Source organism: Rosa chinensis, chromosome 5 (genome assembly GCF_002994745.2).
Source record: "Rosa chinensis cultivar Old Blush chromosome 5, RchiOBHm-V2, whole genome shotgun sequence".
Taxonomy (NCBI): domain Eukaryota; kingdom Viridiplantae; phylum Streptophyta; class Magnoliopsida; order Rosales; family Rosaceae; genus Rosa; species Rosa chinensis.
This window is the reverse complement of record NC_037092.1, coordinates 89,333,977-89,348,870: the sequence shown is the minus strand read 5'-3', so window position 1 is coordinate 89,348,870 and position 14,894 is coordinate 89,333,977. Positions and strand designations below refer to the sequence as shown.

At 39.6% G+C, this 14,894-nt stretch overlaps 2 protein-coding genes across 2 annotated transcripts; one reads left to right on the top strand and one right to left on the bottom strand.

Annotated features, from left to right (window-relative positions):
• The first annotated feature begins 2,279 nt into the window (after positions 1-2,279).
• LOC112167716 lies at positions 2,280-7,739 on the top strand. Its single transcript, XM_024304766.2, has 6 exons — positions 2,280-2,420; positions 3,028-3,299; positions 3,389-4,040; positions 4,128-4,327; positions 4,921-5,165; positions 5,654-7,739. Exons 2-6 carry the CDS (start codon positions 3,028-3,030, stop codon positions 7,516-7,518), a joined length of 3,234 nt encoding a protein of 1,077 aa, XP_024160534.1. The 5' UTR covers positions 2,280-2,420; the 3' UTR covers positions 7,519-7,739.
• Positions 7,740-8,407: 668 nt separating this feature from the next.
• LOC112164450 (receptor like protein 27) lies at positions 8,408-11,516 on the bottom strand. The gene is made up of 2 exons (XM_024300641.1): positions 10,929-11,516; positions 8,408-10,141 (listed from the first exon to the last, which is right to left on the bottom strand). The coding sequence occupies exons 1-2, from the start codon at positions 11,514-11,516 to the stop codon at positions 8,408-8,410; spliced, it is 2,322 nt and encodes a 773-aa protein (XP_024156409.1).
• Positions 11,517-14,894: the final 3,378 nt, after the last annotated feature.

The following is a 14,894-nucleotide window of genomic DNA, read 5'->3' as shown; positions in this document are numbered from 1 at the left end:
AGATTCCAGCCAAGAATTGGACAATTTATCGATGCTTAGAGTGATAGGTAGACAGATTCATTGCAGGTATGATTAGCTGCTATTTATTTCACTAAATTCTCAACAGTTTCATTGATCTGTTGACCTGCAAAAAATCTGTTATATTGTCATATGTTGTTACTAATCAGACAACACAATATTTTGAACTTATACAGGGCACTCCACAGAGGTGCACTCTCTTTGTTGGGATACAAATGTGGCTTCGGTCAGTCAAGAGTCTGTCAGAGTGTGGTCATTAGTCCTCTGGAAAGTGCATTCACAAGCTCAATACTATCTCCATAAAAATGTTTTGTGGAGTTATATAGTTTTATAGTTGTCCTGCATTTAGTAAGTGCCATTAAGTACTTAATATTTGGTTCTTTTAGCTAGCGAATAAAAAATAGGAAACTGGCGTATTAAATTAGTGCTATTCAAGCTTTCCCTTAATGTTTTTGTAGAAGTGCAATGCAAATTGGTAATTAAAATGTGTACATGTACAGCCCGTTTTAATTCTTAAAGTTTTCCATTCTTTTGCAGGAAACTCTAGAAGCTGAGATGAAGATGCTCAGGAAGAAGTTGACCTTTAAAGCAATTACAATGCCTAACGCTGATCCTCCTCCTAATATCTCTAGGTAGTTTTTCAAGTCTGTAGCACCTATTGAGCTTAAGGGACTGTAAATTCTGCAGATTGCTGATAGAAGGAAGGAGTGTTCTTACTAACATTACCAGAGAGGTCGACGTACCTAAGACAGGTCAATTTGCCTACGAAATTTGAAAGCCCATCAATTCTTAGGTTATGCATATCTAACACACACAAACACCTTAAGTTTGAAATGATTGTATTGTGATGATGTTTGATCCTAGAATGGTAATGCTGATTTCAATTTCACATTGGTTGGCCTATTGCCAAATCAATTTTATGGACCATTTGATTGTTCTTCTTTTTCTGCATGCCTTTTGTTAGCATTATGGCTGGTCTCTTGATCTTGACAAGTGAATGAATTCAGCTTATTGTCTTGCTTTAACTAATTTTGCGAGCTCATCAACACGGTTATAGAGCCTTACATACAAAATTATTAACAACAATCCCGCAGCATAGCGCGGGCGCATTTGCTAGTTTTCACTAGGAATCGACAAGCTTTGTTATATATTCGGAGAGCCAATATAGATAAGGGTAAAGAACACAAAAGGTTGCTTCCCCCACCCAATGCTCTTCCAAAAACCTCATTCTTTTTCCCCATTTTCTAACCCCCAAAACAACAACAGAAGCCAAAGAAGCACTCATATCGAACAGAGGTTAGAATCCACCAAATTAAATCATATTTAAGCGTTGCTCTAACAATCAGACAATACCAACTACATGTCCAAATCAGTAATCAGGAAAGAATACTCACCCAATTGCGCACTGGTTTCACTAAAATCATAGTTTTCCCTCAGATAAAGGAGACTTGGATTATAAGGTGCAAGCATACCCGTAGCGGCTTTTGATCTGGTCCATTTACAGGTCTATTCAAAACAGTCAAACTCAAACCAATGAGTCAAGGAAACCATAATATTGTGATATATTATGCACAAGTTACAAATACGCCATCATCGATCTTCATCAAACTCTGGCATTACTACATGAACCCAGGTGTAGTTGATACTCCCAATTTGATATTCAAACTCGAAGTTAACAAGACAAATATTGGAAGGTGGCGGTAAGCCAATGCCAGCCTCGCTGAGCCGTCTTATTATTGTACCGAAACCGAATGGAATATAGTATAACCACATAAATATGACCACACAACATCCACCCAACACGGCGGTCTGCTTAATGTAGATTGTGAGTAATCTGAAAAATGGAGCCGGCTGGCGGATGGACTTTATATCAATTTGAGCATATATAGAAAGCCAATCCTGCTTTGCTCTCCCATAATTTGAAATCTAAAGGAAATTCAATTTTGAACTTGTATACTTGGAAGTCCTTTCCCATTGACATCCTACTTAGGCTAGGGCAATGCAACCTCTTAAAACTCATACGTACGGTAGGTGAACGTACCACTTCGGAATTTCACTTGGAAACCAGATTGCCAGCAATGAAAGAAAACAGAGCCGCAATTATCCTCTGATAAAATATTCTCCTTCTGCATCTTTTCCAATTGGTCTAGTCCAGTTAAATAATTGTGTACGTAACCGGGGCTATTTTTACCAAAATTCAGGTCCTAGTCCCCGTAAGAGAATTATAGACAATAATGGACCTGTTTTGCAAATACTGTAAAGTTAGGATGAAATGACCAAAAGCATTAGAAAATGAGAAAGAAAGGGTTTTAGGGGTTCAGTCCTCCCCTCCTCTCCTCCGTCTGTTTCAATCTTGATAGGCAGCGCCGGTTTCCCTCCCTATTTCGCCTTCTCTTTTGCAGGTAACCCTAACCCTAACTCTCCCAATACCTCTCTCTTCATCTTCGAAAGCTTCAATTATCTGCTTCTGGTTTTGCTTTTCGACTTTGTTTGCTTCCAGAGAGTTCACTACAACCAAAAAAAAAGATGAAATTTTTCCAAACAATTTTCTGGAACTGCACTTTGCCCAAAGTTCTCGGCTTTTTTCTTTACGGACTGAATTAATGGAATTTTTATGATAGTTTGCCTGTAATTGTTTGAATAAACCTACATAGTGTTTGTAATTGAGCTCCATAGAAGGTTTGTTATGAATGAGAAGCGTTTATTATGCATTAAATATGATTTTGGGAAGGTGGAGGTGACTTCAATTGAGGTAGCTTGCCTAAATTTTTACGAAGTTGGTGAGTTTTCGATTGACTATTGTTAGATGAATGGGATACGAGTTGCGAGTAGGATTGGAACAGCCAATTTCAACAAGTTGGACTGTGTGATTTACTTGATTTTCAGCTGAATTCAGTATTATTATAGGCCGAACTACTTTTGTGGATTTTGTAGTGAGTGTTATGCTAGAATGAACTTTGTATTAGTGATCTGTTTTTAAATGTGTTAGCTCTCTTTGGTGCATTGTAGATGGCTAGATGGGATGAGATTCTGTCTCTTCCTGTACAGAATCCTCCGACTTTGGAGTTTTCTGCTGCTGATCTTGTGTGGTCGAAGGTGGAAGGTTGGCGTGACAAGAAAGATAGAGTTGCTGTAATCCCCTATGCCAGAGTTGATGCTTTTGTGAGGGGTGAATCTTCGAACAAAGAGTGTCCGACGAGATTTCATGTTGAAGCGAGGCGGCGGCGGCAGGCAAAGACGAATTGCAAACCAAAGGTTGATGGCATCCTTGAATATATTCTGTAAGTTCTTATTTTTTCTTTTATCTGTCCATTGTAGCTAGTGTTCCTGCATCCTTCTGGCTTAACTTTGACTTCTTTTCTATGTGTAGATATTGGTGTTCCTTTGGTCCTGATGACCACAGGATGGGCGGCTCCATACGACCCAGTAGGACTAATTATGTCCCAAAGAAGAAAAATTCTGGTCGACCAAACACCAAGAGAGGTTGTACCTGCCACTTTATGGTGAAACGCTTAATTGCTGAACCGTCAGTAGCGCTTCTTGTATATAATTCTGTTAAGCATGTGGATAAGAAAGGGTTGCCATGCCATGGCCCTGAAGATAAGATGGCTTCTGGAACGCGCGCTATGTTTGCCCCATACATCTCTGAGGATCTACGCCTTCGTGTGCTATCTTTGCTATATGTGGGGGTCTCCGTGGAGACCATAATGCAGAGACATGCTGAATCTGTAGAGAGACAGGGTGGTCCATGTAATCGTGATGACCTCTTAACCCATAGGTACGTTCGCAGACAGGAGAGGATCATTCGACGTTCTACATATGAATTGGATGCGGAGGATGCAGTTAGCATCGGCATGTGGGTGGAAAACCATCAGAATATCATTTTCTTCTATGAGGATTTCTCCGAGACGGACCCTTTCACTTTGGGCATTCAAACAGACTGGCAGCTGCAACAGATGATTCGCTTTGGCAATCACAGCCTTATAGCCTCTGATTCAAGGTTCGGAACAAACAAATTAAAGGTCAGTTTAGTTTGTAACCTTTTCTTGTTAATTAGTATTGTTAATAAAATGAGAAACTGACCATGTTCATGTTGGAATGCTATCTAGTATCCTGTTCACAGTCTCCTTGTATTTAACCAAGACAACAAGGCCATTCCGGTAGCATGGATAGTGAGTCCAAAATTTGCAAGTTCTGATACCCATAAATGGATGAGAGCTCTTTACAATAGAGTTCAGACGAAAGATCCTTCATGGAAGTTGGCTGGGTTCATAGTGGATGATCCTCAGGCTGATGTACACACTATCAGGTTCTCAGTCATTGTTTAAACTTCAAGCTAACAATAGATGATCATATAAGCTACTGTTCTGTTTCCTAGAAAGCAGTCCATTGATCTTTTTCTATGAAAGTGGCAATGTGAAACCAACTATCATTTCTTGATTAAGCTGGTTGTGATGTACTCAATTTCAGTATTTTACTTATAGGAAAAAGTATGTGCTTTCAGTTTGGATATGATAAGCAGGTGGTCTGGGTTCTTGAAATCAATGCCCAATCTTGAAACTTCATGATACTACCTAGAACTGTAGATTTCCTCTTTGCCTGCTAAATAATAGGGTCCAGGTGCTTATTCATTCAGAGTTTTAGTTGATGTACCAGGATTGTGTGTTTTAGTGCATATGGTTTTGACAACGATTGATAAGATATATACCTTGTCAAAGGATGTTTAATTTCAAAGTTGAAGGCTGAAAAATATTCTTTCTTTATTTAATGAGGTTTCCTTTTGGGGTTTGGGTCAGTAGCAATACAGGCAACTATTTGAACTAATCTGGAGCTGTTTTTCTTTTTCTTGTTTCAATTGATGAGTTGAAGCTAATGGAATTCCTTTATTTTCATTGAATGCAGGGATGTATTTCAGTGCTCGGTGCTAATAAGCTTTTGGCGGGTTCGTCATGGATGGCATAAGAACTTGGTAAAGAAATGTTTGGAGGACGAGACGCGAGCTACAATATCAAGAAGGCTTCATCAGGCAGTAGATAACATATGTCAACAACGAGGAACAGATGGTTTGTTTGCGGATTTCATGGAAGATTTTGTTGATGCATCAGATTTTGTGGATTACTTTAAGGCAACCTGGTATCCTAGAATAGGTTGGTCACTATCATCTTAAGTAGAGGTATATTTTACCCTATGATATAAGCTGACCTGCATGTCTAGTAATTGGATCACAACATAAATTCATGTCTATCTGCCCTGCCAACTGAACAGAAGATTATCTTGCATACATACTGGTTGATGTACACATACTTATACCTACATACATGCATACATATGTATGCACAGTCGTACATTTTAATTACATATAATAATGACTGTGGGCATGTGTGTATGTTTTGGTCTCTTCATACGTGAATGCTGTTTACTATGTATATATGTTTACATATGTCCTATGGATTGGGCAGCCGGTTGTACAGCGTCTTTAGTTTATAAAAGATCAAGTTATTGTATGAGGCGAAGGTTTTTAAGTACAGTGGGGCTTCTGTGGTCGTTTTGTTTTCTTTATCTCCTTCTCTCCTGTAAGAACCTCTTTTTTTGCTTTATTCTGAATACTCATTTAAGAAAATTTATTTTGACTTAGGGAAGTGGACTACTGCATTACAAAGTCTTCCTCTCACTAGCCAGGAAACATGTGCAGCAATGGAATTCTACCACAACCAACTCAAGCTTAGGTTATTAAATGAGAAGAAACCCTGTGTCTACAAAAGAGTTGATTGGCTAGTTGATAAGCTGGGTACCCAAGTGCATTCCTATTTCTGGCTTGATGAATACTCTGAGAAGGATGATTTTGCACGATACTGGAAAAATGAGTGGGTGAGCGGTTTAACATCTTGGCGAACAGCTTTGGAGATTCCAGACTCTAATGTTGTCATTGAAGGTACATGTGCAAAAGTAACGGACCGGCTTGATCAAGAAAAGGCTTATGTTGTTTGGAACCCCGGTTCACAATTCAGTATTTGCAACTGCAGTTGGGCAGAAATGGGGAACCTGTGTGAGCATATACTCAAGGTTATTAGTGTCTGCAGGAAAAGAAGTCATCCCGTGCCATCTGTCAGCATATTGCAGTTCCACCAGGCCTTGCTTGATATGCTCCATTGCCCACCTCATGATTCTTTAATTCGTGATCACGCTGTTTCTTTAGCGGTCTTTGTACAGAATCAGTTAAATGGACCTAATTTGGAAAGCAGCAATAGCACAACGGATCAGGCAGCTTTCGCTGATAAAGATCTAGAATTAGTAAATGAGGGCCCAGTAAGTGAAGGAGTATTATCTCATAATGAGAATAGTTGTGCGGATGAGCATGTTGCTGTGGGTACTGAAACAAGTAGTCTGGTTGCATGTGGAAATGGTATATATAATGCGGGTTGTGGAGATGAAATCACTTCTTCTGAGATGGATGTTGACCCATCATCCATCTGTATTTCTCCACCTGGGTTACATTCTGTTGATGAGGTTGTGTCTGGTGGTGTCCTCTCACGAAGCAGACAGAGGCCCTTGTTTAACACAGAAACTGAAGATCTGCTTCCCGCAGATGATCCTCTCGCTAAGTCAAGTGAATATGAGGATGATATGTTAGATGAAAATTGTGAAAAAAATGTGATGAGTACGGATCCGCTCTCCCTTCACATCCCTTGTTCAGCAATGGAGTTTGTGGAGCAATACACAGTACCCCATTCTAATGATCTCCACAGCCATGAAGTCAATCCCGCCGTTATTTCAAAAGTATGTGATGACAATACAGTATATAACAATACCTCCCCATCTTCATCTGTGCCTGTTGAACCACAAGCTTCAGGTGTCATAGAAAATGAGAGCATGGAAATTGAAAGTGTGGACGGAATGGACTTTGTGGAGCATTGCCCATTAACCAATCCTTATGGTAATCACAGCCATGATATCGATATTGCGCCTACTGTTATTTCCAAAAGATCCCCTGACAATACCGTTTATAACAAGACCTCTGCATCTGCATCTATGCCTGTTGAATCAGAAATGGTTGTACTGGCTGAAACCTCAGGTATCATTTTAGAAAATGGTAGAATGGAAATCGGAAGTGAGAATGGAAACACAAGTAAGCACAATCTGTCTGCTGATAATCCTTCCACCTTGGACGGCATTCGTGGTTGTATGATAAATGAATCAGATTTTAGTCAGGATTCAGAGTCAGTAGGCAATGCGATGGTTGTGTACCCAGAACCATTGCTCAAGTTCTCATCAACATCAAGTTGCAACAAGGAAGAGCTGCCTGTTGAGAATGGGGCCACTGAAACTGGGTCTAGTGAGAAGCCATCTTCAATCACTGAATCTCATCTTAAAAAGTGTAAACTTCAAGATGGTGCCGAGATCATCAACAACAATGAGGTGATCCGCCAGCCAGTTATCAGTGACATCAATGTTACTTCTGCCAAGGGAAATGCTCGAGGTGAATCTGCTAATGCCTTTTGACTATGGAATTCAACAGACGTGACATATTGGTGCTTCAATGAGCGTTAGGGTCCTTGAACAAGAAAAAAATGTGTTTAGGGTATTTCTTCATGTACATACTTCTTCAATAGATCCAACTATATAGGATTTTTGTTCACTCCACCTGATTTTGTTCACTCCACCAACGAAGCTCAATTGAAGCTCTAAGGAGTCTAAGGTATCTCATTAGTTTGTTCTGGTGATCAAGCGAATATACATATTTTAATAACTATATGGCTAATCGACTGGATTTTCCCTAGATGGTTCTTGTAATGTTCCCATATGGAGGAAGGAAAACGATAGCTAGGTAATGTGAATTTGGTTGTTCGGGAACTTTGAAGAGGAGGCCGGTGTATTGCAGGCTTTTTTTTGTTCTTTCCCTTTTTGTTTAAGGGTAATGGTGGAAAGCATGGGGTGAATTTTGGTTGCTGAGTTCATTTAACAACAGCCTTATGTAATAAAAATAAATAAATGGTGTCCAAAGTTACTTTGATGAGTGATACATTGCTTCGCTCAACTCAAGCGAGCGGGTCATATTGCAAATGCATCGATCTCTTGTCAGCTTACTATTTGAACATTTGGGAAATTATGTTGATAGCATTTGACGCATGGAATTGCCTGTATCTAAAACGTGCATTTATCTCTTTTTGATCTCAAGATTAGCATCAAACGTAAAAGTTACAAACAGGGAATTACGGAATCTTCCAAGAAAAATTCCAAAGTTATTCATGCTTTAATATTACAAAACCTCTATTATTACACATAACAAACAACAAGCCTTTCTTCAACAAAACAAACAAGAAGCCTTTCAAAAACAAAAACAAGCAAACAAACAGCAAAGAGCAACATATATAATAGTCTGATCGGTCACTCAACCTCTGGGCCTTGCCATCCTTTTCATCAGTCTGATCAGCAATGCAACAATCTCAATGAACCGCTCACTGAACCTCGTGATCACAAAGTCTGCAAGAACCACTCCCACCACCAACCCACTCACTAACCCCGCCGCGGCAAATTTCCAATCCAATTCAACTCCATCTTCTTCTTCTGCTGTTGAAGGTGGAAGTTCAGGCCCCTCCTCAGAACGCCAACATTTCTTTGGCAATGGAAATCCACACAAACCTGGGTTTCCCTCATATGAAGTGATGCCGAAGGTACTAAACTGGTCTCCAACCGGTATTTGACCTGTGAGATTGTTGTGCGAGACGCTGAAAATTTGGAGGAATGAAAGCTGCAACAGTAATGGAGGGATCTCACCCTCGAACTTGTTATGTGAAAGATCCAAAGCTTCAAGATTTGTCAAGTTTCCCAAGGATGGTCGGATGCGGCCACTTAGAATGTTACTGGATACATTAAGTGAGCGAAGCCCCTTTAGGTTCCCAAAAAATTCTGGAATCTTGCCTTCAAATCTATTGCTCGACAGATCGATGGCCATAAAGTCTTCGCGAATCTTTTGGAAATATCTCTCTAAACCTTTATTCATCAGCGTGATTGAGTACTCAAATCTGTAACTAGCTGTATAATACCTATCACGGTCGCCGCCTCTATAAGACTTGAGTCCAAATGCTTTCATGTACGCCGATCCGTTTAGATGGATACCTCTCATTGATTTTCCAGAGAGGATGAATTCAAATGCAAACTGACCAGTAAAATTATTTTGAGACAGATCAAGGATGCGCAAATTGGGGAAACCATCGTGATTGCTTTGATATCTCGGAATAGCACCGTGGAACCCACTATTCCTCATTGCCAAAACTTTTAATTCCGGAAGAGTTCCCAACCAAACGGGGAATACATCATCGAACTTATTGCTAGACAGAACGAGAGACTCGAGGCTTAAACAATTCACCAATGACCTCGGTAATTTCCCCTGCAGTTGGTTACGACTGACATCAATCATGATCAAATCGCTTCCATTGGTGCCTATACGAGGAAGAGTGCCATGAAAATAGTTGTTTGCAACACTTAAAACTTGAAGATTACTTCTGAAGTTTTGTAGACACCGCGGAAGCATACCACTCAAATGGTTACTTGACACATCAAGGGAAATAAGAGAACTGGCATTACAAATCAAAGGTGAAATTTCTCCAGTTAATTTGTTGTTTGAAATGTGATAGAACATCAGGGATTGTAACGAAGGTACCAACATTGGGCCACTAAGCTTGTTGAACGAAAGATCTAGCCCCTCTAGTCCAACCCAGGGAAGGACAACTGGAGGCTGGTCAAAGCCTGAAAGGAGGTTATGAGAAATGTCCAAGAACCCCAAAGACTCTCTGCTCGTGTTCCACATCCATTTTGGTACTTGGCCATGCATTCCGTTCCCAGAAAGGTTCAAGTACATTAATGTATTTTGATATCTTAAGAAATTTGGGAACTCACTTATGTTGCACGAACCCAATCCTAGATACTCTAACCTTGCAATGCTAGATGCATTCATAGTTTTGGTTTCAGTGATCACATCCAAGCTGTTACCAGATAGATCGACCCACTCTAAATTTGGTAGCTTAAGAAGTTTGAGGAACTCCACTCTACCACTGAGATTATTATAAGCTAGAAGAAGTCTCTCGAGACTTGCTACATTGAATAATGACTCAGGAATCTCTCTCTGAAATTTATTGAAATTAAGATCTAAAACAGTAAGTTTGCGAAGATTACCTAGACAAGATGGGATTGAACCAGATAATTGATTTGAATTAAGACGAAGTGTTGCAAGCTGGGTAAGATTTCCAAAAAAACATGGGATAGTGCCATTAATATGGTTCTCCCCAAGTGAAAGATATGTGAGTTGGGTAAGATTTCCGAAAAAACATGGGATAGTGCCACTAATATGATTATGCCAAAGTGAAAGATATGTGAGTTTGCGAAGATTACCTAGACTACATGGGATTGGACCAGATAATTGATTTGAATCAAGAAGAAGTGTTGCAAGCTGGGTAAGATTTCCGAAAAAACATGGGATAGTGCCACTAATATGGTTCTGCCCAAGTGAAAGATATGTGAGTTTGCCAAGATTACCTAGACTAGATAGGATTGGACCAGATAATTGATTTGAATCAAGACGAAGTGTTGCAAGCTGGGTAAGATTTCCGAAAAAACATGGGATAGTGCCATTAATATGGTTTTCCCCAAGTGAAAGATATGTGAGTTGGGTAAGATTTCCGAAAAAAACATGGGATAGTGCCACTAATATGGTTCTGCCGAAGTGAAAGACGTGTGAGTTGGGTAAGATTCACAAATGAAGAAGGAATTTGGCCATTGAACTCATTAAATGAAAGGTACAAATAAATGAGATGTCTGAGATTACCAAGAGAAAATGGTAATTTGCCAAACATGTTGCATGAAATTAGGACGAGGGATGTCAAATGTGAGAAATTGGCCAAGGTATTAGGTACCGTGGATGATATGTTAATATTAGAAAGATCAAGTGTTTGTAGGCCAGTTAAATTTTGAGCTAAGCTTCTTAACAATTCATCATTAGAAAACATGTCAATATTTTGAGATAGATCAAGGGATGACAACTTGGTCAATTGTGAAACTTCAGACGGGACTTGACCAGAAAAGCCAGAGAAAGAGAAGTTGAGATACCTGAGCTTTGGAAAGTTCCTAATGGTATGAGGAATTTGAGAGAAATCAAAATCATTGTCAGCAAGGTTGAGGCTCTCAAGATGAACAAGGCGGAAGATGGTGTTGTTGGAGTTGATAGAGCCATAGAGATAACTGCTACTAAGATCAAGTCCAATCACATGATGAGTCTCCTCATCGCACTCGATCCCGTCCCATGAGCAACAATTGCTGTTTGATTTCCATGAAGAAATCTTTGGATAAGCACCCTCATAACTTGAAGCAGACATCTTGATGACAAAGCTTTGCTTGAATTGCAGTAAGGCAGAGATCTCATCATCATGGCAAGGAGGAGTATATGACTGCAAAGAGTCAGCCACGACAAGATGTGACCAGACAAATTTTGAAAGGATAAACATCGACGCAAATGCTAAACATAGAGATGATAACCCCATAATAAAATCTATGTTTAGTTTGATGAATCTAGTTTGCACTTGGAGAAGATGAAAGGACATATTTATAGACTGTCTTGCTGCAAATTATTGAATTAACTAACTAATATTCCACGTCGGGCTTTTTCTTTTTTTTTGAATAGGAATTGATTTCATTAGTAATCAAGCCATAGAAACATGCCAGAGTGTAACAAAACTTACATAAGAAGATCTGGGAACCCAGATAACCTATCTAAACCAAACTAAACTCATTAAAGTCTAATGGGGCGCTCGCATGAAGCAAGCCTACCTAAGCAAGCACAACCTCGCTTCCTAAGGAAAAATTATTCATCTAGTCCTATTTGCCGACACGCGATTGTGGTACAAATAACAACTAGAAACATCTTAGAAAAACTCATAGAGATTACCCCTACCTAAACAAGACTGGCATCAAATGTCTAATAGCAAACACTAAAATATAGCAACTAACAACCTCGGCAATAGGTTGGTCTTCTTGCTCTTTAAAATCTGCTGACTAGAATTGAGCCATGGCCTAATAGCCCAAGCCCAAATCCGAGCTAAATAAAAAGAAGCCCAATCAAGATGCCTAGCTATCATCGCCGCCGTCGGCAACAGATCCTCCAGTGGCTTGCCTTTCCGCCACACCATCTTTCCTCTAACAATGAACACCAAAATCAGATGAATCTGATTAGGAGCAAGTATCTCTGCTACCTCTCTCTGGCAAGCCTTAATCACCTGCACAGAAGATTGATTGGAAAAGAACCAATCTCCACCACAACGTAGATCAAGCAATCGCCTTCGTCATCAATTCAATCGGGAAGGGCACCTGAGGACATCAACCCCGATACCTGCACACCGATGCACTCAACTGCAAAACTGCCTACGTGCTCGATCTACACCACTTTCCCCACCGACACCAAATCAAACCCAGGTACCAAGCACAGACGGTCAAGCCACCGGATCTAAACCTTCAAACCAGTCGTCGCTGCTAGCAGGAAACGACTCTAGACACGGTCAGCCAACTAGCCGCCGCCTGCACGAAACCCTAGGAGAGCCCTTGAAACTGTGGACTAAATAAACAAGAGCATAGTATCACCATAGAATTGATCTAACACAGTGTTTGTTGATTTCATATAATCGAGAATATACTCTTAGCATATTCCACGTCCCCATTGCATGTATTGTTTAAGAATAAGACGTGAAAGATGCATTTAATGTTTTTTTTTTTAATTTTGTGTAGAAAAGTGATGATCTAAAGTAAATGGAAAAAGAAAGGACAAGTATTATTGAATGAATGAAAGTTTAACAGGTTCATGAATTAATTTGTAGGAAAAAAATTCCACTACATTCTTTTTGGACGAAGAAAAAATTTCGGGCTAAATATTGATTATTACTTTGTGGTTTAGGTCTAAAATCAATTCAGTCCCTAAACTTTTAATATAAAATTACATAGTCGCACATGACCAAATATGTAAACACAGAAAACTCACTTGCAAAAATATTTATACAAATAAGGACATGAACCCAGACCCAAAAGCCAAATGAATCAAACCTGATTCCCAATTTTAATGGCAAATGACTAAAATACTCAAGTTTCATCATAATTTACAGCACTGCCACTGTCCAATACCCAAACCGTAGCATAAACTGAGTTTCATCAATTTCCTAGAATTTGAGCAGAGCGGCGGTGAACCCTCTTTGGTGTAATTTTTTTGTTCTGCATACAGTAGAAGCGCTTTGCTATACAATCGCGTAATCAATTTATTATACGGAGCTACAGAACTGTTGACTATTCTAATTCACAGCTTGTAGGTGACTTTCTTATCCATAAGGATTATAACGAATTGGGGACTTAATTATTTAGCTTTAAGCATACAAACTACCAAAGAAATAGGAAATTCTAAAATGTTCATCCATATAACTTGTTTGAATTATTTTCATTACGAGCCCTCATTTCCATTTTATAAGTTACAAGTAATCTGATTGTTATGGGACATTTCAAATTTTTGGCAAAGCATAAAGCCATTCCTTGATCACCAGAACAAACTAATGAGATACCTTGCAGCTTCAATTGAGTGGTCTTCAATGTTCAAAATCTGGTGGAGTGAACAAAAACCTTACATAATTGGGGATTCTTATATAATTGGGGATTTTTTATATAGTATGTACATGAACCCAGTCACCAAGTAACCCAAGTCCACAGTTGCACAAACCCAGTAACCCGGCCTCCAAACCCGCTGCCCCACCATCGGCGTATGGTCTTATTTCTTTTTCTTTTTGGTTGGTAAAATGAGATTTCTTGACCTCTTTTGGTTGAGTAGTCAACCTTGAACCCCATTAGTTCTGTAATTATTCTCAGAGTCTTGGTTGCTTCATCTCCAACCACCGACACTGCTTTCTTATGATGAAAGGCAATAGACATGTACATATGGACATGCATCAACGATCAGACTGGAAGACTTAAGTGAAAACTCTTTGGAGGTTGGCTTGACCTATTTTCGATCAATCAATCTAAACCACCGATGCTGCTTTCTTATGAGGAAAGGCAATAGACAATTAGACGTGAACATATAGACATCAACGATCAGACTGGAAGACTTAAGTGCAGACACGTTTTTCATAACATGGAAAAACTTTTTGGAGGTTTTTTTTTAATTTTTTTTTATGACAAACTTTTTGGACGTTGGCTTGACCTATTTTCGATCAGACTGGAAGACTCAAGGTTTCATAGCATGACTGGAAGACTCAACTGCAGACATGTTTTTCATACTCAAGTTGACCTACTTTCGATCAATCAATCTAACGATCAGACTGGAAGACTCAAGGTTTCATAAAATGACTGGAAGACTCGAGTACTAAGTATTTTTTGCCGCATGCCCTTTCCTTCCCTCCTCCGATCACTCTCTTCGATCCTTCGATCTAAAAGGAATTTTGGATATAAAAACTAATATATTTACATAAATACCACTAGAGTAAAAGGTCAACAATCATTCTCTCTCTCCTCTTCTCTCCGGCGAGGTCTCTGGTCAACCTCCGGCCGACCAACTCTAGCGGGTCTTCTGGCGACCTCTGAAGGGTCTCCGGCCAACTTCCGGCGACCACAAAAGCTACTGTCACCAGCAACAAAAACTACTATCACCAACAACAAAAGCTACTGTGGCTAGCAAGAAAAGCTACTCTTGTGAGATTTCTGACAACCTCCGGCGAGGTCACAAAATCTACTGTTATAAGCAACAAAAACTACTCTGATGAAATTTTTGGCGACCTTCTGTGAGGTCACAAAAGCTATTGTTACCAACACTAAAAGCTACTGTCATCAACACTATAAGCTACTCCCACCAACAA

Coding starts and splice junctions, on each gene's coding strand:
- LOC112164450 (XM_024300641.1), bottom strand. CDS start 11,516: ATGTTTATCCTTTCAAAATTTGTCTGGTCACATCTTGTCGTGGCTGAC. Junction 10,142..10,928: donor ATATTAACATATCATCCACG/GTACCTAATACC, acceptor AATAAATTTCAG/AGAGAGATTCCTGAGTCATT.
- LOC112167716 (XM_024304766.2), top strand. CDS start 3,028: ATGGCTAGATGGGATGAGATTCTGTCTCTTCCTGTACAGAATCCTCCG. Junction 4,041..4,127: donor TCGGAACAAACAAATTAAAG/GTCAGTTTAGTT, acceptor AATGCTATCTAG/TATCCTGTTCACAGTCTCCT. Junction 4,328..4,920: donor GCTGATGTACACACTATCAG/GTTCTCAGTCAT, acceptor CATTGAATGCAG/GGATGTATTTCAGTGCTCGG.